Genomic DNA, 26,135 nt, shown 5'->3' with positions numbered 1-26,135 from the left:
GACCGCGATTGGCTCTGTGTACAAATTCAATGAAAGATTACAGATAAGCTCTAATATTGTGTCATTAACTTCATCATAAATCAATAAAATAAAGCATAGACACCTGGGTAGACGATGTAAGACAATGGCCATATCTGACCGATGAAGGTATGATGAATTTTTGCACTTTGGCTACTTTTTCCCCTTAGTTTTGTCAGTAAAAGTGAGTTGATGATGACCAAGAATCGCTGTTGGTTTTCATCAGGGAGCTCACTTCTTGTTGCTAGTAAATTGTGTGAGAGTAGGGGGAGAGTGAACGAGACATAGAGTGAGAAAGAGAGAGAGAGAGGATGAGAGAGGGGAGAGGGGGGAGAGAGTATGTGTGAGAGGAGGGGGATAGTAAGAGGGGAATAGTGAGAAAGGAGGGGGGGGGGTAGTGAGAGAGAGAGAGAGGGGGGGGGGGGGGGGGGGCTAGCGAGAGAGTGTGTGAGAGAGGGAGAGAGAGGGATAGTGTAATACAGAGAACCGGGGAGAGAGAGAGAGGGATAGTGTGAGATAGAGAGGGAGAGAGAGAGAGGGGGACTGATATTTCCATCTAAGCATGATCAAATAAATCCTCCCTCCCCCCACAAAAAAACCACCACCACCACATTTTATGCAGGCCTATAAGTATCCAAAAGGAGGGGGCAAGGCAAGAGAATAAAACAGAGAGGAAGGAGAAAGGAGGAAGGGGAAGAGAGATCCACTGGCGACGCATTCCTTCATCACGGCCTGGAAACCTATGCATTGAGTACGGCTTGACACACAAACAGGCTTCATGAGTCCAAGGCGAGTGAATTTCACATTCACTTTGCTTCCAATCCTGAAGCTTTCTCCAATTGTTGTGGCAATTGAACACAGCACAGCTGCGTCCTGAACTTCTCCGATTAATGCTCATTGTGAATCTTACAAGAAATCTGCTCAATTGGTCCAAAATAAAAAAAATCGAACGAATGTACCAAATACCCTATTGACTTGTGTACTATAAAAGTTGATTCGCCCACCGCAGCATGGCGACCAGTCTGCTGCCCTCTCACGTTGTGAAATTGGTCTATAGAGTCTTGCCTCTAAAGGCTCTAATCCTTAGTCCCACTGCACTTACGGATGGAGAGAGGATGTAAAACGGAAAAGAATCATGTTATCCGTTGGGAAACTTTATGTATCCTTCGTGTACTCTTTGCATACTACGTTTTTCATACGCTCTATATATTCATCGCGCATCCGCCACCGTGTTTTTAATGTTCGTCCATTTTGTCCATTGTCTGGACTCTATAGCAGATGAAAATGGATGGAGCTACCCCGAAATTTTGCTTGTCCGCTGTATCCGATAGGAAAGTTTCGTATATATAAATATATGTATATATATTGTAATAGGGCTATACATTACTAGTAATTTCGCAACATAATGGTAGGTCGCGTGCATTTGAGTGCCCGAAAGTCCACTCAGACAGCTTCAACACAGGGAACAGTGAACGTCACTTTATTGCAGGAATCCGGGTATATCTTTATAACTATTAATAATCTCACACCAGATTGATAATGATAATGTTATCTAATTCCATGAACTTGATGTAAATATTATTACAATTAATTCACTATTTACGTCTCGCTGTTCATTTTAAATTGTCCATGTTCACAACTCTTGCTGTGGCAAACGGTCTGAAACCACCCATTTTTTAGAGACACTGGCACCTTTGTTTTCACAATAGAATATATAAGGGTAAAAAAAGAGGTCGAGATTGATTGTCATCTCAATGCTAAATAGATTACCTACAGTGATGTATAATACTTTATGACTGGTATACTGGTTACATCTCATTGTACTAATGATGACATCTTGAGTAATTTTGATGTTTAAACAATTTTTTAAAAGCATATTATGCACATATTAGTATCAATCGTGAATTTATCTAACCGATGTACGACAACAATGCTATGTTAATTGAGATAAATATCTTCGTCATGGGCATAAGTCCCATGCCGGAAATTGATCCTGGGACTTCCCTGCGTGCACCCAGACTCCTAAGACCACTAGACCAAGGCACCTCTGCATTTGCTACGATGTTAATCACTTCTCTCGATCTTTATAGGGGGATTATATGACAACCGTATTAGTCTTGGGATGGACATCTACTTCTCTGGTGCTATTTCCACATCGAGTGAAGATGAAAGCAAGAATGAGCCAAGCTCCCTCCAAAAGCTCGAAGATTGTTATGACGGACAGTCCAAGCCAGAGTCCAAGCTGACCGCCAATATCGCTCAAGAGATCGGGGATCTGAAATTTATACACAGAGAGAATCTTGAAATTTCTGTTTCACTGAAAATTAGCATATTAGAAGTTGGAACGGGAATTTTGTTCGAATCTCCTCCCAGTATCCGTAGAGTGGTAACGGAACGACGATTGGCAGGGGAGGGGGCAGAATCACAATTTTCAGAGTGAATGGGTCCAACATTGGCAGGCAAATTTCATGTCGAAAAAATTATGACACTGATGGATTTCCATAGAGTTACGATTGATTGAATCAATCGTAACTCTTTGTAAGACGGGGTCCTGGTTTTGAGTTCTTGAGAGAGTTAAGTTTCTCTGCATGCAAATTAAAGGTGGCCCCGTTTTTTCAATGAGTGTAACTACATATTACATAATGCCGTCACATATCACATCATATAGAGATATCTCTCTCGAATACTCTTATTTCCTCATTTTGTCCCCTTTTCCTATTATTCGTTTTTACTATAAGAATAATCACATGAGGTCGTTCATGCAGCCCCTCTTCTCGCCACGGTGGTAGCCCTATCGGACAGATAGGGGGGGGGGGGGGTGGAATTTACCGTGTATGCTGGCACTTGTCGAATATATTCGTAGTTGAACTCGTCATAGTATACCTCCAGTTTCGCCAAGTTCTGCCTATAAATAATAAATTTGGCAAACAAAAAATGCTGTTGAATGCATTCAATCTTCAAAATTCAATTTTGAACATTCTTTACTTTAAATTTCCAATATTGAAACCCTGATTAAAACGGGGAAAGAAAATTTGCTTGATTGTTTTTTTTTGCGTATATATATCGGCAAATAAAATCCATAATATTTTTGATGAAGTTTGTTTCAGCGGCGTAATGAAATATTCTGAAGAGGCCAGACATGATGTATGGGGCTAAAATTCTAAACAGCTGCGAGCGAGCGAAGCGAGAGATCAAGAATTGTGACAGTTTTAGTACGAAAATCTGCTTGTGTGAAAGATTTTTACATAATGCACAGAGAATAATATCACTTTTCTTCCTTTTTTCTCCGTTTTTATTGATCTTAAAACTTTTTTTTTTTGGGGGGGGCATATAACTCCAAGTCCCTTATCAGTACACCAGTGGTTATTAATTTAAGTAATAGACTGTACTTTAAGGACACAAATGTCAACCAGGTTAACTCACCGAGTCCATTCTGAAGCGTTTTCACCATTCACATTCGTCCTCATGACGTCATTATACAGCGCCATTCTTTCAAAGAGCAGAGACTGTTAATCAATAAAAGCATGAAACATGATAATTACGTTATGCTTGAATATGTGTATTTTGTTTCATTCAAAGTGTTATGGTCATGACAACAGAATCATAATGTGGAAAATATTCTCTCGTCTGTGACAAAAAAAAGAATAATTAAAGGCGTAAGCTCGTCACACACAGAGCCGTAGCCAGAAGCATTTTTTTTTTTTGGGGGGGGGGTACCCGCTAAATTTGCCAACTGAATTTGTCTCGATAGCGCCAACGTACGTGTGCGCTTGTGCGCACAAGGGGGCCTAGGATGTGCCCCCCTTCAGATGATAAAAGATTTTGGAGTTTTAGAACTGAATTCATGGCATTTGGTGAATACTTTAAGGTGAATTCTACAAAGATTTAAAGATATTTGCACTGTAAAAAAATACACATTTTCAATAGAAAGGCTACCGTGACCTAGCTGCTAACTTCCACAGGTAGTGCAGTATAATGGTAAATTTTGATATACCCTATGCATAAATAATATCAAACTCAAAGATTTGTTAAGTTTTAAGATGCATCAACTTAACTTGCAAGATTGCTACTGCTAAAATCATTTTGGAAATTTCATGTAACATTGAATATGCTGGACAATGTTTGTGATCCTGAACAAGATGCTTATGAAACTATAAAATTAATACGAGCGCGAATCGCGAGCAGAAAATTTTAATATGCTCTCTGGCCTGATCGAAAAGGGACTCGTTAAGGACTTTTCGCAGTTAGCCATGAAGACGATACATATTTCAACAATTAAATAATGCGAGCGCGAGCTGAAGATTTTTGTCATTCCGACGACCAAAATGGGCATTCTAAGCACTTTTTGTATTCATGAACGGGAGAGGTACAGAACTAAACAACAGATGCGAGTGCGACCGGAAAATTGAGATTTCAGATCTACAAACGATAAAAAAAAAAACTTTTTATATTCTGATCTGAAACTGGATAATTTGAGCTAAAGGTCACGCAAACCCATACTTTTTTGGGTGGAATAGCATTTTGAAAACATGGTTTCCACTGACCGTATGGTCAACCATGGAAAAAGAATGGTTGACCCCAAAACAAACAAAAATCCTTTGATAGTTTACCATCGAAATTGGGAAGTGGTGATGGGTGGGGGGGGGGTTCGCACGAACCCGAACACCCCGTTGTCCAGTTCTGATAGGAAATGAATTGGGTTTGTGGTGGCACATCATATTCATTCTCTCTTTTCTGACTAATGTTGGCGCCGACAGTTGGCTAATGCTTAGCGAAAAAGGATGGGGGGTCGTAACTATTTCCTCAAACCAAGCGCCATATCTAAGGACGAAGGAAAAGGGCATCTGCGGAAGCCATTTTCAAGTGCGCAATGGCGGGGCGGGGGGGGGTAAGTTTCTTTTTTTCATTTCCATCATTAACATTGTAAACAAATGCAATTCAAACATACATCATGCATGTATATATAACCAAATACAAAAACATATATTACAAATAAACCACAAATTCCAAAACATTTGTAAAAACAGTTTGAACGAAATCTTGTATGGAAATGGGAGGATCCACTAAAAAAAAGCTTTGCTTGTAGAGCGTGGATCCCCTAAGATAATAAAGATATCAAATAATGAAAAATTGGGGACTCATTTGCATATGTAGGTGTAAGAAAATACAATATGTTAAAATCAAATAATAGGAATAAAAATATGATGAGAAATGGGGAGAAATAATAAGATGACAGTGTACGGACGACACTAAAAACACAAAATAAAACAAAGACTTGACGAAGAATATAGAGGGGAGAGGGAAGGAGATAGTGAAGCACTGAAGGAATAGCGAGAGAGGAAAAGAGAAAGAGAGATGGGGGCAAAGATGAGTGGGGAGAGAGACATACACACATGTATTATGTATATAGAGAAAATGTGAGAGATAGGGGGGAGGGACAAGAAGTTTCTGTTTTTGTTTGTGGTAACTCCCGTAGGAACTCGTCAGGACAGCATTTTGCTGGTAAACGCCAAGCAGGTATATAACCGATTACCTATGAAACATTTTACGTCTAGGTTAATCAGTCATAGTGGCTGACGTTATAGACGACAGATATCACTCTCGGGCCTTTTTATCAAAGTGGAGACAATGGCAGAGTTGAGATTCGAACTCACAACCTTGCGATTATGAGTCCAATGCTCTAACCACTGGACCACACGACCCTATAAGTGTGACTTAATAGCGTGCTTAGACTAATATACAATCTAATAATACTTTGGTAAGACAGTAACAGAAATATTTGTAGTTTTCTATTAAACGAGTGGATCGAGGGGGCCTGTTGAATATCTTTATGGAGGGAATCTAATTACTGAATAAAATGTATTTAGATTTTTTGACATGGTGGCTCAGTGGTAGAACGCCCGGCTCATGGGTTCGATCCCCGGCCGAGTCATACATAAGACTTAAAAAACCGGACCGTTTGCCTTATTGTCTGGCGCTCGACGTAATGAAGGAGGGTAATAATTAAACATTATGTTATGCAGGACCCGCTGGAAGAACAGCTTACAACTGAGAGTGGCTACCCTATGTGAATAAGAGTTATTATTATCATTATTATTGATAATTTGCTAGCTATGATACAGTTCAATTTTTTTTTATTAATTCAGACTAAAGTAATAAGACTACAAATTTACTCTGATTAACAACACAAGAAGATTTAGGAGTCAAAAGTTGAAGGGGTGGCACGATTTTAACATTTGCCCCTGGCGTCAAACAATAGTTGGAACCAGCGGCGTGCCCAGGATTTTCCAAAAGGGGGGCAAATTTTTGGAGGATATTTCTTCCCCCCGAAAAATTTGACAAGCAAAAAAAAGGGTCTTTAACCACAAATAAAGGATTTCGTACCAGAAAAAAAATGACAAGCAAAAAAAAAGAAGGAAAAAAAGGTCTTCCAAGTTCAAAGAGGGGGCATTACAAATCTATTAATTTTGCTTCTCAAAGGTGGGGGGGGGGGGGGCACGTCCCCTGGATCAGTTATGACTCGTCAGGGGGTGGGGGGGGCAGGGGTACGTCCCCTGCATTAGTTGTGACCCTGCCCCCCCTTGGTACGCTGCGATTGGAACTAAAACTTACCTCATAAGCATTCGCAGGCCAAATAGAAGAACTCACTCGAGAGAGATACGTGGTTTCACTGTAACGATGAATGAAAGAGGATCATTGCAGCATACGATGTAGTCTAACATAATAAATTCATTAAACTCAGTACTGCAAATAATGTTAAGTTTAATTTAGTATTTTACGCTTTTTATGTCCAATTTAAAATCCCAAAATTTCTGCGACGTTCCAACACGATTTTCTCCGTTATCCATATAGGCCTATACCCAATTTCCCATTCTACTTCAAAAAGCTACTGTCTGTACCTAAAACAATAAAACAAAGTAGGGGAGAGAAAGGCAAAACTACTCACTGACACGCAATAGGGCAGTTACATTCCAGTTCGTCATCTGCCTGCTCCCATTCTATATTTGCCAAGCATTTGGTTTCTGTGAATAGAGTATGAAAATGCATATAGTAAAAATTACAATGCAAGACCCAGTGAAAAATAATGAAGATATAAAACTATATCATCGCAGTTCAGCAATATTACATTAAAAATTATTGAAGATATATTAAACAGGAACCAAAGTGAGCTGCAATTATTTTTGCTATAAAAAAAGAATATGGAACAGAACGGAGGGACATTGTGTCAAGAAAAGCAAAGCTTGTATGAAAGGCAAGTCCCTAACTTTAGTTTCAATACCTGATGAACAAAACTATCATCATTAACTACCTTGGTTTTGAAGGCTTGATGAGTTAATTCGGAGGCAAGAAGCATAAATATTCTTTCTGTAGTGATGTAATAGTTAATAGTCAGTTCTTGTATAGCGCATAAGACATATTATGAATACCGTCTCTATGCGCATATTATTTCCCCGGCTGTAGCTCAAGCAGCCTTTCCAGCGCTCGGCATTTTAAGGAATAAATTCCTGCCAGGTACCCATTCACCTTACCTGGGTTGAGTGCAGTACAATGTGGATAAATTTCTTGCTGAAGGAAACTACGCCATGTCGCATTCTTTTTAACATCTCATGCCTCGTACAAGACAGTACTTAAAGGACAAGTCCACCCCAACAAAAAAAATGATTGGAAAAAAAAAAGAAAATCCAAAAAGCACAACACTGAATTTTTTATCGAATTCGGATGCAAAATAAGAAAGTTACGAAATTTTCAAAGTTTTGCTTAATTTCACAAAACAGTTATATGCATATCCTGGTCGGTATGCAAATGAGGAGAATGATGACGTCATCCACCCACTACTTTTGTATTTTATTATATGAAATATTCTAATTTTCTCCTCAATTTCAAGAGAGACAAAGATTAATTCCTCCTGAACATGTGGAATTAGCATTGTTTAACAATTTATGGTTCAGTCAAGTTGGTCCTTATTGTCATATCTATAAAAAATGAAATATTGTATAATTCAAACAATATAAACAAAAGAAGTAGTTAGTGAGGGACATCATCGACTGTCTCAGTTGTATGTCACTGAATTGTGCATATCATTGTTTTGTGAAAAAATAAGCAAAACTTTAAAATGTCATAACTTTCTGATTTTACATCCGATTTTGATAAAATTTTCACCGTTATGCTAGTTTCATTTTTCTCTATTTATTCAAATCAGCATTTTTCTGGGGTGGACTTGACCTTTTTTCCCCAATATTTACCACCTTCGACAAGCACTAACATCGGACCCCTTTCTACTTTTGACACCTTTTGATTCTTTTGCTGACCGGTTAATTTTACCCTTTTATTCATAATAAAAGGCTATTCGTTTGCGAAGCTAACCCCAGATCCCTGTGAACAATTATTTTTTTACTGGGGGTGCTAAAGTTAATTTGAAAAGCAAAAAAAGGGGTTTCACTACAATATAAGGTGGTTTCGGTCAAGAGAAATTTGACAAGCAAAACAAAAAAGTTGGTTTCCTACAAAACGTCGTTCATTGTGGTTACATTTCTGTCATTTATCATACCTACCAGATTTTCAGGGGGTGCTGCCTATGGAAAATCACACACGCAGCACCCCCACCCCCAGCACCCCCGCCACCCAGGGCCATGGCTAACCCCTCCCGTTACGTTACGTTGCCGATAGTCTTGCAAGGTATGATGCTTACCTACGGGACTTGTATATCTACATGGATATATAGTTTTGTCGACTTCAAGAGAGTTGAGATATGAAGCATCAAAACACCCACATCTTCTTATCACCTCGTTTTGGTAGCAGCTAACCTCACATGTCTGAACAAAAAAAAAAACAGAAATATATAAAAATCAAATCTTGAAATGACCGAGAGGGCAACAGATAATAGAACTACTTATTAGGCCATGTTGACACAACAATATTTAATATGTCGACTTGGACAGATAAACTTTCTTGACAAGTCAATGGTACATTTGAGGACGTTCCACAGTTAAAATGAAGTCAATGTCATTTTTCACCAAATTTTGCAGAGAGTTATTTTGGTGTCTATGCATAATGAAAATGCAAAAATAATGCAGGTTCATGTGCTTAATTTTTTTTCTACGGGACTCCAAATTCGCTGTGTTTGTGTGATATGGAATGTTGCGCAATCAAACGAATTATGCCTCTCTCATAGACCTCACGAATTCACCAAATGAGTTTAAATCATTTTTACTCTGTCGATATCGCATCAAACTTTCAGGATATGTAACTCAATGGATACCTAAGTAGAAGAATATCTTTTAATTGGCAAACTATATCTATTTGGAGTTAGCACTACCCTCATTTGACAAGAATGCAGCACAGACTTCCAAAAACAAATCTTCAAAAGACGTGAATCTAATCGAAAATTAAAAAAAAATTAGAGTTTAAGCTGCACTTTATTCAATATCCTTGTCATTCTCATCAAATTCGGCAAAAGTGTAGAGGAAGTGCATTGCAAAGGTGTAGGGACCTTAAATGGGGTCCATGTGCTCATTTTTAAACCATCAGTGTCTTAAAGGGGAAGTTCACCCTGACAAAAAGTTTATTGTAAAAATAGCAGAAAAATTAATGAAAAATACTGCCGAAGGTTTGAGAAAAATTCATCAAATAATTAAAAAGTTATTAGAATTTCAATTATTTGATTTGTGACGTCATATGCGAGCAGCATTCCTACATAGCGAATGGTAAAAAATCAATGAAATGTCATTTTCTCAGAAAATTTAAAATGGTTTTCACTGTAACTTTTGTATATCAATAGACAAATCGTTTCACACCCGATCATGAAAAGAAAACAAAATTAAGTCATCAGGAACCATACAAAATTTGAAATTTATGCATTTTATATTGCATAACACATGGGACAGCTGCTCGTTTATGACGTCACAAATCCAAAACTTTGAACTCTAATAACTTTCTTACTCTTTAACGGATTTTCCTCAAACCTTCACCAATATTTTTTACTATTTTTTCTGCAATTTTTACGAGAAAGTTTTCTTCAGGGTGAACTTCCCCTTTAACTGTTGCGAGTTGGCTTAGAACGGCCAAAATGCGCCGAAAACGTGCAAAAGTCCGATAATACCGTCCACAATATCTAAAATACGAATGGTTCCTTAGTTCTGCTCCCAAACATTTGAAATACATGTTAATTCATCATACTCTCTAGATTCGTAGAGGAATATATTCTGAAGACGCTAAGTCATAAAAATACGGGGTCCATGTGCTCGTTTTTTAACTATTAGGGTCTATAATGTTGTGAGTTTTTCTGGATACAGCCCAAAATGTGCCGAAAACGTGCTAAAGTCTGATAATACCGTCTAAAATGCGAAGGTTTCGTAGTCTTGCTCCCAAACATTGAAAATCCATGTCATTTTCATCATACTCTCTAGATTTGTAGAGGAATATATTTTGAAGGTAGTAAAATGTTAAGAATATGGGGTATATGTGCTCGTATTTAAACTATCAGTGTCTAAAATATTGCGAGGTGGCTTTAAACAGCCCAAAATGCGCCGAAAACAAGCAAAAGTCTGATAATACTGTCTAAAATTCGAATGGTTCCGTAGTCTTGCTCCCAAATATTGAAAATCCAATTTGTTTTCATCATACTTTGCACATAGATACTTTAGCACCTGAAATTCCAAATGTGCACAAATTAACCTGGGTCCATGTGCTTGATTTTTTTGCTATAGAGCTTAAAATATAACCCAAAATGAATGATGTTCTTAAGAATTGCACATACAAAAGAATTTGGCATTTTTAGACCTCACGAAATCAGAACTTTGAGTTTAAAGCCCTATTACTCAGTCAAAATCGATGAAAATTTCATCAAATTTTGCAATATGATTAATGATGGATAATCTATCTATATTTCTGTCAATTGTTTGCTCATTTAAGTCTAACAACACTCTCAGTTCTTAGAAATTGCGGGAACTTACTCAACCTCAAAAATTTTCAAATTTCATTAACAAACTTGAGAAGTAAACGAAATGCCGCATTTTATTCATAACCCATGTCATTTTCACCAAACTTTGCAAAGGTTTTCAATTCAATTTTATTTCCACATCGGATTAAAAACACAAGTACAAAATTATATGCAAATAGATATATACAATAAAAAACATTAAAATGAAACATTCATTTCGGAATCATAATGTGATGTGAATTGACAAAGGCCAAAGGCCTATATGAGGGTTATTCCCGAAGGTAATAAAATTTACTTAAAATGTTTCTAAATATATACAAAGTAAAACACAAAACAATAGAAAAAGAAAGAGACATACATGTACATGGAATTCAAAAAATATAAGTGTAAATAAAGTAACAAAGACAAATAGACATCCTAAACCCCAAACCCCAAGGCAATATTTTGTTAACTTTATTCCAGGATTCATTTTCAACTAGGTATTTTTACAGTTTTCTTTTAAACATATTCAAAGTAGGACATATTTTGATTTCTTGTGGTAATTTGTTCTAAAACTTAGGACCTGCACAAGGAATGGTAGTTCTTGAAAAATTATAATTTAGCGTTGGTAGATAGAAAAGATTTGACTGACAGGTCGCATACTTACATGTATTTTTATTTTATACAAAACAATATTTTCTAAAAACTTCGGAAGTATATTTTTTGAGTAAGAAAACATAAATATGCCAATCTGTTGTTTATGTATATCAAAAATTGTTAATATGTTGAATATTTTAAAGACAGGAGCAGTGTTTTAGTAAGGATGCAAATTAAACACAATTCGTATTGCTCGTTTTTGAAGAATGAAAACTCTATTAATATAGGTCTTTGCACAGCCACCCCATACTATATGGAGAGATCATGCTATCATGCAATTTAAGAAGGATATAAAAAGGAACAACTTTCTTTATTCTATTCATTGCACCAATAGCTTTAGATATTTGACATGATACATAAGATACATGCTCTTTCCATGTCAATTTATTGTCAATTTTAATTCCTGAAAAATTTGTAGAATTTACAATCGATGTACTTTGTTGGTTCATATATATATTTTTATACAAGAAGTATTGATATCTTTATTTTTTGTCTGAAATAACATACAGGAAGTTTTTTCTGCATTTAATTTTAATTTGTTTGCTTTCAACCAAGTATCAATTTTTCTAAAGTTTTTTTTATTAAAAGTAAGACACAATGTATCAAAATTTTCACCAGATAGAAATAAAACTTGTATCATCCGCAAAAATAATCGATTGTAATATACTACTTACATATTGAATGTCGTTTATGAACAACAAAAATAATAAGGAACCTAATACTGATCCCCGAGGGACCCCATACGTGTTATGTGTGATTTCAGAAGATACATTATTTACACAAACATGTTGAGTTCTTTTGTTCAAGTAACTCGAAAACCATTGAAGTATTGTACCCGCGATATTTGTAAAAGTATTTCATGACTTATGCAATGGAATGCCTTAGATAAATCTAAAAAGATACCTAAAACAACTCTTTTATTATCAAATGATTTAGCAATAATATTAGTAAAAATCTTAAAGAGCCATGTAAGTACCGTAGTTCTGTCTAAACCCGTATTGTTTAGTATATCTCTTTTTGACAAGAAGAAAAACAAACGACTATTATACAAGTTTTTCTAAGATTTTTGAAAAAGTGGATAAAATTGATATAGGTCTATAATTGCTTAGAATGTGTTTATCTCTTTTTTTATGTACAAGAATCACCTTAGCCTTCTTTAAAGCAGTAGGGAATACACCAGATTGTAAAGACATATTGAATAGATTGCAAAGCGGTACAACAAAGGAAGCAATAGACTTCTTTAGAACATCAATATTAATATCCTCATATCCAGGGGATTTGCATGAGTCAAGTTTTTTTTTAACAATTTCAAGTATTTCTGAAATTTCAACTGGTTTCATAAACATAGACTGTGAAAAATCCATAGACTGGTAAAAAATGCAAAAAGTCAACAAGGTATAGAGGAAGGTATACCTTAAAAGTGCAAATATTAAAAAATATGGGATCATGTGCTTGTTTTCAAACTATCAGCACTCTTACTAGAGCAAATTTGCTTCTTAAAACACCCGAAAACGCGCAAAAAGCAGTATCTTTGTGAGGAAAAATTCCGAACCACTTTTTCATTTATTCATACTCAGGGTCATATTCATTATACTTTGCAGCACTATAGAAAAACTAATTGGAAATTGTAGAGGAATAAAAAAAATGGTCCATGGAATATATCCAGTTTATTAACCTCATGAATATATCTGCAGTTAGTGCAGATAAGGAGAAAAATCAACTTACATTACCTACAGCTGATTAAATTAAGTTCATCCATTGTGAGGTCAGCGTGCAGAGTGTAAAATATGCGCAGACCATGATGCGCACAAACAAACTGTGGAACGTCCTTAAGTCACGCAAATTTGTTATATGAAAACATATTTATTAAACTGATAGTAATATCATCATAGCATTACCAGCAGCTTTCCCTCATCTTTTATTCTTTTTCAGAAAGCGCATTGAGACGTTTCTAATGTTTAGTGCGCTATTAAAAAATGTTCTTTTACTATGTACGCATTGAGCACGTTTCAGGGGAAAAGCGCCATGTGTATGTAAAAAAAAGTAGATGTCATAAGGAAATGATATGCATTTAATAGAAATAAACAAGACGGAAAAGGAAATATAGAAGGAACAAAATTATATGAAAATCATGGTCATATACCGTTTCAACGATGAGCGCATTTCTTATCAAATCAATCTTTAGTAGCTTTACACACGTACCTTTCTATTGTAGGTAATATTGTAATGTTGATGATACACATCATCAGCGATATCTTCGGACAGGTCAGCCTTGCAATCTCCATACGGATCAGGTAACCGATCCAACTCGAGCTGCAAAAAAAAATGATCATAATGACAATAATGACGATGACTCCTGCTACAACTGGTAGCGAGCAGAGTTTTGATCTTTTAAATATTTTTGGGGTATAAATTTTAATATCCAGAAAACAGTTTCAATTTCGTATTTTTTCCTTTCATTTTCTTTCTCGTTTTTTTCTCAGTCGTGAATTTTTGGGGGTCCTTGGCCCCCATGCCTGCCCTATCTGTATGCCAGCGCGGATGGGGTAAATTGTAACCTCACTTGCGCTGAATATCAAACGCATAGTATAACAACAACTTTTCTTTAAAAAGTGCACTTTTTGACAAAATAAGGAAGGCGACAAGGCGGGATGACTCACCATGCGAAGCCCAATGGCGGTGTTGAAACCAGGAGATATGAGGATGCCCTCTTCGGCAGGGAACGGCATGTTGGATGGATGGTGTATCTTGACCCGAAAACCAGCTTCTTGAGTCATTCCTTCCACGTACTCATCCTGTTCAACAAATAGCTCCAGCGATAGACCTGGGGGAGGGGGGGGGGGGTGGTCATCGAAAACAAGATTGATTAAATCGCTGTTAAAATGACATCATTTAGATGATTAGAAATGACTTTCCAAGACCCACATTAAAAATATGTGCCTCTCTACACCATTTGTCTTGGATTTTTTAAAACGCGAATTTTCTTTCCTCTTTTATTCCCCCTGTTTCATTTAGCAGGGTCTACCTATGATGACTTTATCAGATCCCCGTATGATCCTTATGATCAGATACCCTTATGATAGCAGGGTCCGCTGGTAGAACAGTTTTCGAAACTGAAGTGGCTACCCTGGGTAAATATACCTAAATTATTATTTTTATTTACTTTGGTGTATATTATCCATGCATAGGCTTTGAGTTCACTTCCCAAAAATTAACGTCTAATATACTCGTAATTGAAGAGTATGAATTTGAAATTGTTGATATTATTTACCATTTTACTGACTTGGCACAGGTCTCAATAATTATCCAAGGATAATAAGTACATTCCTCCTCGGTGTCATTCGGATATGGATCGGTTTCATATTTTTTTTTAATTGTCTCACATTAACTATGGCGGGCTATCCAAACGAATACAAGAGTTGGTACGCTCTCAGAGAAAGTGTACTTTACCTTTCATCAAAAAGTGAAAGTGTTTGTTTTTATATAGGGGATCGGGGTTTCCAAGCAGTATAGGTGGCCCTGTAATTATGAAATCCAGGTTACAAACAAGCTTCGGATTAATAGCAATGGAAAAGGTCGAAGTCTTTCTCACCGAAATAGGAGCCTGGTCGATGGGTATTAAGTTGTTCTCCATGTTGCCCAGAGTTGAAGGTGTAACAGTTGCCCAGCTGAGAGTCGTAAATCTGGGTAAAATTTCTGGAGAGAAAACACGAACGAGACTCTAACAAAGGTCCCTAATGGGTTAATATGAAGCCGACCCCAGTTTTAAGGTCACATTAAGGCCTGGTCCCACTAGCCGACGGGCACAAAACGTATTCATAAAGGACACAGCGGACGAGCAAAATTTCCATCCGTTTTTCATCCGCTCCAGAAATTTGTGGAAACATAACGGAAAATAACGGAATGTAGCGCGGATGTTAAACGGTTGTTCATCGGAATAGCGGATGGATGACAGTTGCGAAGGGGTCACCGGATTTTTTTAATACTTAATTTACGAGATGCGTACGCTTACATCTTTTCTATTTTCGTGTTACTATGTTTAAGGACAAGTCCACCCCAACAAAAAGTTCATTCGAATAAAATACGAAAATTCAAACAAGCATAACACCTAAAATTTCATCAAAATCGGATGTAAAATAAGAAAATTATGACATTTTAAAGTTTCGCTTAATTTCACAAAAAGTTGTATGCACATCCTGGTCGGTATGCAAATGAGGAGACTGATGACGTCATCAACTCACTATTTCTTTTGTATTTTATTGTATGAAATATGAAGCATTCTAATTTTCTCCTCATTGTCAAGCGAAACCATGATTAATTCCTCCATGGACATGTGAAATTAGCATTGTTTAATATAATATGGTTCAGTCAAGTTGGTCCTTATTGTCAAATCTGTAAAAAAAATATGAAATATTGTATAATTCAAACAATAGAAAACAAAAGAAACAGTGAGTGAGGGACATCATTGACTCTCTCATTTGCATTTCACTGAGTAGTGCATATCTCTGTTTTGTGAAAATAAGCGAAACTTTAAAATGTAGTAATAACTTTCTTATTTTACATCCAATTTTGATGAAATTTTAAGTATTATGCACGTTTCATTTTCTCTATTTATTCAAATCATTATTATTCTGGGGTGGACTTGACCTTTCATTGGATCTGAGCTGCGAGGATGCCCAGAGGTTGCAGAGAGGATACAGCGGACGTTAATGGATGAAAACGGACATAGAACGTTTGCTGTTCGTATATGTCGCGTGTATCCATCGTACACGGCGGAAAGTTGATCCGTTCAAAAGTTTTGTGCAGCTCAAAACTCTTTGCGCGGAGGAAATCACAGCGGACGGATGCTCGAAGGATAGAGCGTATGAAACACGTATGCAAGCGTATTCCAACGGAAAGCAAGATTTTTTTTCCGTTTTACATTCGCTTTGCATCCGCAAGTGCTGTGGGACCGGGCTTTTAACGTTTGCGATCTGAAGCATCATCGAGGTCATTATACCCCCTGGTTCACAAAACTGACAAAATACCCTGGGGGTCGTGTGGTCCACTGGTTAGAGCATTGGACTCATAATCGCAATATTGTGAGTTCGAATCCCAACTCTGCCATTGTCTCCACTTTGATAAAATGGCCCAAATGGCTGATTAACCTAGACGTAAAACGTTTCCAAGGTAATTGGTTATACCAGCTTGGTGTTTACCAGCAAAAAATGCTGTCCTGCCAAGTTCCTATGGGAGTTACCACACAAACAGAAACAAAGATGCACATTGCCACTCCAAACAAAGGTGAAACTTCACTCTTGAAAGATTGAATTCTCATTCCATCAGGAATGGTCCCTCATCTCACACGGAGAGGAGTGTAATTCAAAAAGACAAATCCATCCCAACAAAAAGTTGATTTGAATAAAATAAGAAAAATCAAACAAACACAACACTGAAAATTTCGTCAAAATCGGATTGAACTTAAGAAAGTTATGACATTTTCAATTTTCCCTTAATTTTACAAAATAGTTATATGCACATCCTGGTCAGTATGCAAATGTGGGAACTGATGACATCGCTCACTCACTATTTCTTTAAGTTTGTATTTTATTATAAGAAATATGAAATATTCTGATTTTCTCCTAATTTTCATGTGAAACAAAGTTTTATTTTGCCCTGAACATTTGGAATTACCATTGTTCATCATTAATGGTTCAGTCAAGTTGGTCCTTATTGTCAAATCTGTAAAAATTGAAATATTGTATAACTCAAACAATAAAAAACAGAAGAAATAGTAAGTGAGGGACATCATCGATTCTCTCATTTGCATGTGACTACATTGTGCATTTAACTATTTTGTGAAAAATAAGCGAAACTTTAAAATGTCATAAATTTCTTAGTTTTCATCCGATTTTGATGAAATTTCAGCTTTAAGCTTCTGTGATTTTTCTCTATTGATCCAAATCAACAATTTTCTGAGGTTGACTTGAACGTTAAAGGACAAGTCCACCCCAATAAAAAGTTGATTTGAATAAAAAGAGAAAAATCCAACAAACAACATAAGAAAGTTATGACATTTTAAAGTTTTGCTTAATTTCACAAAACAGTTATATGCACATCCTGGTGGGTATGCAAATGAAGTGACCGATGACGTCATCAACTCACTATTTCTTTTGTATTTTATTATATGAAATAGGGAATATTCTATTTTTCTCCTCATTCTCAAATGAAACAGCAATTAATTCCTCCCTGAACATGTGGAATGAGCATTGTTTAAAACTATATGATTCAGTCAAGTTTGTCCTCATTGTCAAATCTATAAAAAATGAAATATTGTATAATTTAATCAATAAAACACAAAAGAAATAGTGAGGGACATCATCAACTTTCTCATTTTAGTTGTTCATATCACTGTTTTGTGGAAAATAAGCAAAACTTTAAAGTGTCATAACTTTCTCATTTTACATTCGATTTGATGAAATTTTCAGCGTTTTGCTAGTTTGATTTTTCTCGATTTATTCAAATCAACATTTTTCTTGGGTGGACTTTACCTTTAAGGACCAGATTAGGTCCTTTGCGTTATTTTAGCCGAAGGTCTAGCAAAAATTGTCAGGTACACAGCAAAAACTAGGGTGTTAACCGGTGTACATTGAGGACCACACCAGTTATTTTACACCGGTGTTAAATTGGTGGTGTTAGTTTTACACCTATAGGTGTTATTACAACACCTTTTGCTGTTATATTTACACTCTTTGGTGCTATGTTTAATCTCTAGTGTGTAATTTTAATACCTCAGGGTGTGGTCCTCTATTAACACCAATCGGTGCCAGCTTTAACACCGCAGTTTTTACAGTGTATTAAACTCAAACCCCAAACCAAATGCAGTTACGAAATTATCTTACTCAGGCGAGCATGGAATCCCCTTCCAGGAGCAGTCTAGAAGCATATCATCTAAAGAATGACCAAGAGAAACCCTCTCTTCAATGCTTGTGTTGGCGAGAGCAACCTGTCGAATGCGATATCTTGCATAATCCAACGACTTACTCCTATAATATCTTGGTTGTGAGACACGCTGAGCCCAATCTTGAACATTCTGGAAAATGACAAAAGAGAATAATATAGATTATAACTTTTATCAAAAGAGTTGTATATTAATAATAATAACAATAATGATAATAATATGCATTTGTATATCGCCATCTATAAACAGTTAATTGGCGCATAATTGTTATTATTAACTCCCCGGCTTTAGCTCGAGCTGCCTTTCATGCCTTTCAGCATGCATTCAAGGAATTAATCATGCCTGGTACCCATTCACCTCACCTGGGTAGAGTGCAGCAAAGTGTGGATACATTTCTTGCTGAAGGAATACCCGCCAAGGCTAGGATTCGAACCCATGACCATCTGATTGACAGGCGAGGGGTCAGAACCACTAGACCATGACGCACCCACATAATTTCATGCAGTTTATATCATGTTTCATTGATAATATTATAATTAACAGGATTGGATATAATCATTTTAAAAATGTGAGGGAATTGCATTGTTAGATAAAATAAAAACGCTGATTATGAACCTATAGCATAGTTCATTAAACAAAGTAAACGAGCGTTTGAAACCTTTAACAACAAAGTTCAATTTTCAATAAGTAATTCTAAATGAACTAAGCATGGTTGCTGAAACTGTTAAACAACTACCGCAAGGTTCATACAGTGAACAGAGTTATGTGACATTTTAAAAGCGTTTTTATTGTGGAACAAGTCTTGTCGTGTAAACAGGTTCGAGGGTCCGAAGCCAAGTCGGGGCAATGCATTGGGTCAGATGCATAAAAAGTAGCAATTGCTGGCTAGCAATTGTTTCAAGCACAAGCAATAGCTAGCCAAGCAAAAGATCATGCTTCAGCAATTGCTTTATTTCATATGCATAACCCCTTGGCTCGTGCTTGAACCATTTTCTTGCCTAGCGGTTTGATCAATAGCGACGTCACGCTGCACTGGTGCAAATTAAACACGTCTCACAGAAAAGGCAGGACTCGACAAAAAGGTGTGGCAGTGCGAATTGCCGCTTCTTTCCTATAAAATCCTTTCCTCAGATGTGGTGTCAAACTTACTCGTTTCTTTTTTAATTTATATATTATATATGGCATTTGGTTTGCACTTATTAGGAAGAAAACAAGTACATGTAGGTTACGGTTTACCTTGGGGTTCTCTCTCAAGTGCATAAACATGATTTTAAAAACGCAAATACCCTGATGAAGCAAACGCTCAAGCTGCTATGACGGAGCTTTATAAAACCCAACCAAGATTAGTGCTTAAACGCACAAGCGAACTGCTGGCTTTATGCATATGATATTTAGCAATAGCTTAACCGTCAATTACTGGCATTCAATTAGCGATTGCTTGAACTTACCATCAAAAACATTTGCTGGCTCATTTTTATGTATAAGGAATCAAGCATAGGCCAAGCAAAAGTCTATCAAAAGCAATTAATTGCTACTTTTTTATGCATCTGACCCATTATCTCACATTCTCTCTGATACAAATGGGCGTCGACCTCATTATTAGGTGCATGACATACATAATGTATGACCGTTCATTTTTAAAGGTCAAGTCCACCTCAGAAAAAATTTGATTTGAATCAATAGAAAAAAATCAGACAAGCACAATGCTGAAATTTTCATCAAAATCGGATGTAAAATAAGAAAGTTATGACATTTCAAAGTTTCGCTTATTTTCAACAAAATAGTTATACGAACGAGCCAGTTACATCCAAATGAGAGAGTCGATGATGTCACTCACTCACTATTTCTTTTGTTTTTTATTTTTATGTTTGAATTATACAATATGTCAATTTTTACGAATTTGACGATGAGGACCTCCTTGCCTGAAGCAAACAATGTTAAAATAATGGAATTCCACCTGTTCAGGGAGGAATGAAACTTCATTTCACATGACAATGACGAGAAAATAAAAATATTTCATATAATAAAATACAAAAGAAATAGTGAGTTATGTCAACAACTCTCTCATTTGGATGCTACTGGCTCGTTCATATAACTATTTTGTTGAAAATAAGCGAAACTTTAAAATGCTATAACTTTCTTATTTTACATCCGATTTTGATGAAATTTTCAGTGTTATGCTTGTTGATTTTTTCTCTTTTTATTCAAATCAGGTTTTTGTTGGGGTGGACTTGTCCTTTAAGTACCTTAAAAAGGCTTGTATGAAGTACTGAGAAAGTCACCCAAACCCATAACTGTCACACCGAAAATTAAATCAAAATCGAATATGCAAGAAAAAAAATCATTTTCAATTTGATAGACACAAAAAAGAGTCTGGATGATTCCATGCATTCACTATTGATTTGTATTTTAGCATTTGACATACGCAATAAGCATTTGCCACCCCATAATGTAAAAATTGGGTTTAGTTTCTATTCTATAACAATCCATGTAAAATGTTTGATATTTGATATTGTGTAGATATTGTTAATTCCTTTCTTTACATGGGTAAAATTGCATGGTTTGAAAAACGAGCTAAAATCCAAATATTTTACATTTCCAGGTTTCCTATGAAATCATGAGATGTGAGACTTGAATATTTGTACCAATTTACGGTTTTCCTTTCTAACGAGAGAACTTTTAAGACAGTTTGACCATTCCCTCCAAACTATAACCTATAATTATTTAGATTAAAATATAGAAGGTTTTTACCTCACTCCTTTCATTCTGACCTTCCGGCGGTCCGCGGTCAGAATGAGAGCCCAAAGGGATAGGGGGTTCATCGCCACCTGAAGTTATATAATACAAAAATATAAGCCTACTTTACAAAAAGTTAAATGTTAAACTACATTTTGAAAGAGCAATTCTTATATTAAAGTCTATGACTGATATAAGTTAAAATGGTCCATCCATATAGCGCAGCTACTGCAGTTGCATATACTGCGCTTGATTCTTGGTATCGTAATTCTCCGGGTGTAGATGAGCCGCCATCAGGGCGCTAACATTGGCTAAGGCATTATTTTAACGTGGGTAAATTTCTTTCTGAAGGAAAGACCGCCGTGGTTGGGATTCGAACCCACGTCCCTCTGATTGAAAGACGAGACCACTAGACCACGACGCGCCCAGATAATAATAATAATAATAATAACAGATAACAAATAATAATATTATGTCCAATTACAAAGCGCAGTTACTATGTGCATATACTCAACTGCGCTTTGATACAATGGTATCATAATACCCCGGCTGTAGCTGAGCCGCCATAATTATAGGCGCTTAAGCGTTCAAAGAAAAAATCCTATACTGGGTACCGTTTCACCTCACCTGGGTCGAGTGCAGCACAATGTGGATAAATTTCTTCCTGAAGGAAATTAAGCCATGGCTGGGATTCGAACCCACGACCTTCTGTTTCAAAGTCGGGAGACTAATCCACTTGGCCACAACGCTCCACAAACATGACAAATGGAGAAAGAGCAAGACAAACACAATTCACGTCATCAAATGTCGTTAGGTGTTAAATGTAATTAATGTAATTAATTAGGACTCTACCCTTCTTGTTGTCAAATCTAAAAAAAAGAGAAGCTTATTATTAACTTTATCTAATAAAATTACAGATTCAGCCATTGGCAGGATATTCAGCAAGCAACAAAGTAACAGATCAACAATTACCTTCTGTGATTGGTGTTGATGGATCGTAATCAAAGTCAAATATTTCTTGGAACTTAGAGTCCTTGGTTTTAAGTCCTGATTTCCTCATTGGATTTGTGTTGCAGATGGTGATGGCGGGGAAATATTGGGTCCGGTTGAATTTTACCTGCATACGGTAAATCAATTAATGAATATCGATTTAATTTGGGTTTAACTTCATTTAAATTGTCCGAAATGTAACCTTTTGGTATACGACGGGTGGTTTATCTAGCCACTTGGATGGCGACCAATGATATAATAATTATAGCCTATTCCTATCTTCCGAATGCGCTGACGTGGCAAAGTTTGAATGGAAGTGTAGTTCCCTGAGGTAAGCGGTCAACGTCCTAAAAAAAGGCTGTATACAGGCCACGCACACAGACAGACAAGCAGACAGACGGACGCATGCACCCTCATCCACCTCACAACCCTCACACACACCCCACACTTTGACATCCTATCACACTAGCCCCATATAGCCCCAGACCATCACACGCAGTCAAGCACTCTCAAGTACTTTTTTTTGTACTCCATCCCATGCACAAACACGCACACCCCCTCCACACGCGCACGCATGCGCGCACACACTCACATTAAAAGGGGAAATGGAACACAGTCATGCTCAGTGGCACTGGTACTTTACTCTAGTCTGCTGGGCCAACCCATCACTCGAGTTACGGGTCTGAATGTACAGCCTAATCATGCCTTGCGTACTGATGAAGGCCCTTTCGCTCAGGATTGAAACGGCAAGTTTTGTATTTGCTAGTCTTTGCGTGTAGACACACTTGTTGATCAAAGTTTCAATCAGGGTCTATGCCTGCAGACTATTGGCACACAGTGAGGGAGAATGCCCTGCTATATCGGGCAATGGGACAATTATAAAATGCACGATCGCCGTGCAGTTTAAGAAAATATGCATGCTGCATTGAATAAATCAAAATAATATTGAATACATCCCAAACAATTAATTGGCAAGAATCTTTATACGAGTTATACGAGTTTTGTACCAAGGCATTATTTCATATCTTTTAGTGATATTTTAAGAACATATTGCGATGTGCATGTGAATACTGGCGGACACTTGGCGCCCCATACATGGCGTTGCCGATAGATGGCCGAATGGATGGGGAACTCTTTTTCATATCTACGTCTTTCAAGTAGTATAATCATGGAGCTACTAAGTACTCCTATTGGATACCAGTTTAACACGCGATGGGGAAGATCATCGAAGCGGTCTTGGAAGTGATCCTCGATCCAACCAGTTTAGAACACCACCTCGCAACGTGGTTTTCAAGAGTCCTACTTTGTTTTGTTAAACCATGGTTAAACCGGCTCACGAGGACACAACCACGGAAGTAGACCTACTATATATACGAATTATGCTTGCTGGGCTTGCTTCTCGGTAAATTGTGTGTGTGCACTGTCCACGCTGGAGATTCAAATTCCGCGCGAAAAATGCGACTTCTCTGAGGGCATTCCCATATCATTTTACATGAAGTGTGTCTGCCGTTCTAGAAACAAGTTGAAGAGATGGTGATGATGATGCCAGCGAAACGATTTTTGGTTTCCTAAACGGGTTTAAGGGAAACAACATCAAGGAAATTAGATGAGAACGGTGTCTAAATGACACCTTTCCAAGAAACATACTCACACCCAACATCTCACACACTCATATCAACACACAGTTTTCCCATTCACACCTACACCCATTAAGACCCACTTTTTTTACCCGCCAATACCCATAAACACGCCGCCAAACACCCACACATGGAGATCGATATCTCACCTCTAGGTTGACTGTATAGTCCCATGCGAAGTAGGCCTGAAAGAGAGCGACAACTTGCCAAGTCATCACGCCAGTGCCAGCCAAAAAGATGACAGTCCATGCTAGTTTGATGGTTGGATTTGAGGCCCGCTGGATGTTTGGTACGCCATGGGCCGACGAAACCTCCATGCGACTGTCAATCAGCATTCGTAGACTCTCCCCTATGCGAGCAGGAGTCGAGTCCCATGTACCTTTATTCCCATCGTCCTGCCGGCCTTCCATGATCTGTAGAGTGCTCCAAGAGACGATACCAGATACTGTCTTTAGAAGGTTACAGACACTGTCGAGGAATATCAGCTGTCGTTTTTATCTGAATGGCATGATAAAAAGAGGAAAAACAATATTTCAAATCTGGAATTAAAGCATTATTAAGCTAATTTCAAAATATTAAATGAAAGTTGTTCTCTTTCTTTCCCTTCTGTCATGTCCGTTGTCTTGTCAGTTTCCTGAAGAATTTAGGATATATTCAGTTTATCGGCTTGTCCTGACGAGGATGTAGCTGAAACACATCTGGGTGGAGCATGGAATGTTTACCTTACATCATATTTGTCCGATGGAGAAGTACGGTTATCTTAATTCTGCAGTACCTTAAACTCATGGTCTGTTGAAGGCACCTATAATATTATGGCAGTCAGGCGCGGATCCAGGAGGGAGCCGAGCCGGCCCCGGCCCCCCTATTTTTTGACAACCTGCAGAAAAAAGTGTACTCTTTACCTTGATAGAAACTACGAAAAACAGAAAGAAAAGCAAGAAAGAGGTATTTTACCCATGATGTGTAATTTACTGCCTCGAAACGACCGGCCCGACCCCGATACCCCCAAATAAAGGTGAGGGGAAGAATTGGAAAATAGACTTTATATAAAATTTTTCGCTCGCGCTTCGCGCTCGCATTGCCTGTGTAATGAATCCCATTCAAGAGGGTTAAATGACACTAATATATAACCAATATATATATATATATATATACAATATATCCAGTTCTGATATCAATTTGCACACAATTTTTTAGCTCGCACATCAAGCTTTCAGTATTTTGTTTGATTTACACAAATTGTTAATGTGTATCAAAATGTTCAGCTCGCGCTGCGCGCTCGCATTGTTTGATTTGTGAGAAACCTATGCTCTTTGGAAATTCTTACCAAAATTTGTCAAAATGCTCCTTTATCATGTCAGTATATCAAAAAATTAAGCTCATGCTTCGCGCTCGCATTTAATTGTTTGAGACACACAGCTTGTTTATTTAAATAAAAACGCGCTTAGACTGTTCATTTTTTTCAGGTCGGAATATCAGAAATTTTGAACTCGCGCTTCGCACTCTCATTATTTAATTGGTGATACTTGTATCCTCTTCATTAATCACTAAAACAGTCCTAATTGAGTCACTTTTCACGTTACTATATGATAAAATTTCGGCTCGCGCTTCGCGCTCGCATTGTTTAGTCGGATACTTATCTTTGTTCATGATTATAAAAACTGCTCTGAATCTTCAGTTCTAAGGACATAAAGTATCAAAGATTTTTAGCTCGCGCTTCGCGCTCGCATTATTTATTAAGACCACATGAGATACCTTATATTGTTTATAGCAATAAACACTAACATATACTTAAAACTTCAGTCTTTAGTTAGGACTACCCCTGAAAACCAATAAAAGAAAGCCAGATTGTAGCGGCCACTCGAGAAAATTGTTGATCAAAATATTTTTCGACCCCCCCCCTATTGGCGAAAGCTGGATCCACCCCTGGCAGTGTTCCATAATTGAACTTAGAGAAAAGAAAATATCAAATTAGTTTCCCGACAAGACATCTACTCGGACATGTAGAAAAAGCCAAATTAAACAGCGTTAAAAATTCTTGGGGGGGGGGGGGCGTTTCATTACTAAAGCTGTTCGTAAGTTAAGTGACTTTAAGAACGACTGGTGATCCTTTCTTACGCACTAAACCATCGCCAATGATTATACCATTTGCCACTGGAAAGGATCACCAATCGTTCTTAAACTTAATACGAACATGCAGCTTTATGAAACACCCACCTGTTATGGTTGCTCTATCATA

The 26,135-nt window shown here is 37.2% G+C and overlaps 1 protein-coding gene across 2 annotated transcripts; it reads right to left on the bottom strand.

The window, feature by feature from the left end:
- Positions 1–1,078: 1,078 nt before the first annotated feature.
- LOC121415214 (amiloride-sensitive sodium channel subunit beta-like) lies at positions 1,079–24,392 on the bottom strand. Of its 2 annotated transcripts, XM_041608382.1 has the most exons (13): positions 24,046–24,392; positions 22,242–22,386; positions 21,285–21,361; positions 18,475–18,665; positions 15,186–15,289; positions 14,254–14,417; positions 13,796–13,906; positions 8,708–8,831; positions 6,965–7,040; positions 6,631–6,688; positions 3,442–3,524; positions 2,848–2,923; positions 1,079–2,293 (listed from the first exon to the last, which is right to left on the bottom strand). In XM_041608382.1, the coding sequence occupies exons 1-13, from the start codon at positions 24,304–24,306 to the stop codon at positions 2,114–2,116; spliced, it is 1,650 nt and encodes a 549-aa protein (XP_041464316.1). In that variant the 5' UTR covers positions 24,307–24,392; the 3' UTR covers positions 1,079–2,113. The 2 variants fall into 2 exon arrangements, with proteins under 2 accessions (XP_041464316.1, XP_041464318.1); XM_041608384.1 differs by lacking the exons at positions 21,285–21,361; positions 22,242–22,386.
- Between the last annotated feature and the right edge of the window lie 1,743 nt (positions 24,393–26,135).

This window comes from Lytechinus variegatus, chromosome 5 (assembly GCF_018143015.1).
Source record: "Lytechinus variegatus isolate NC3 chromosome 5, Lvar_3.0, whole genome shotgun sequence".
Lineage (NCBI taxonomy): Eukaryota > Metazoa > Echinodermata > Echinoidea > Temnopleuroida > Toxopneustidae > Lytechinus > Lytechinus variegatus.
The sequence above is the reverse complement of the archived record's forward strand: the minus strand, read 5'-3'. Positions and strand labels throughout refer to the sequence as shown.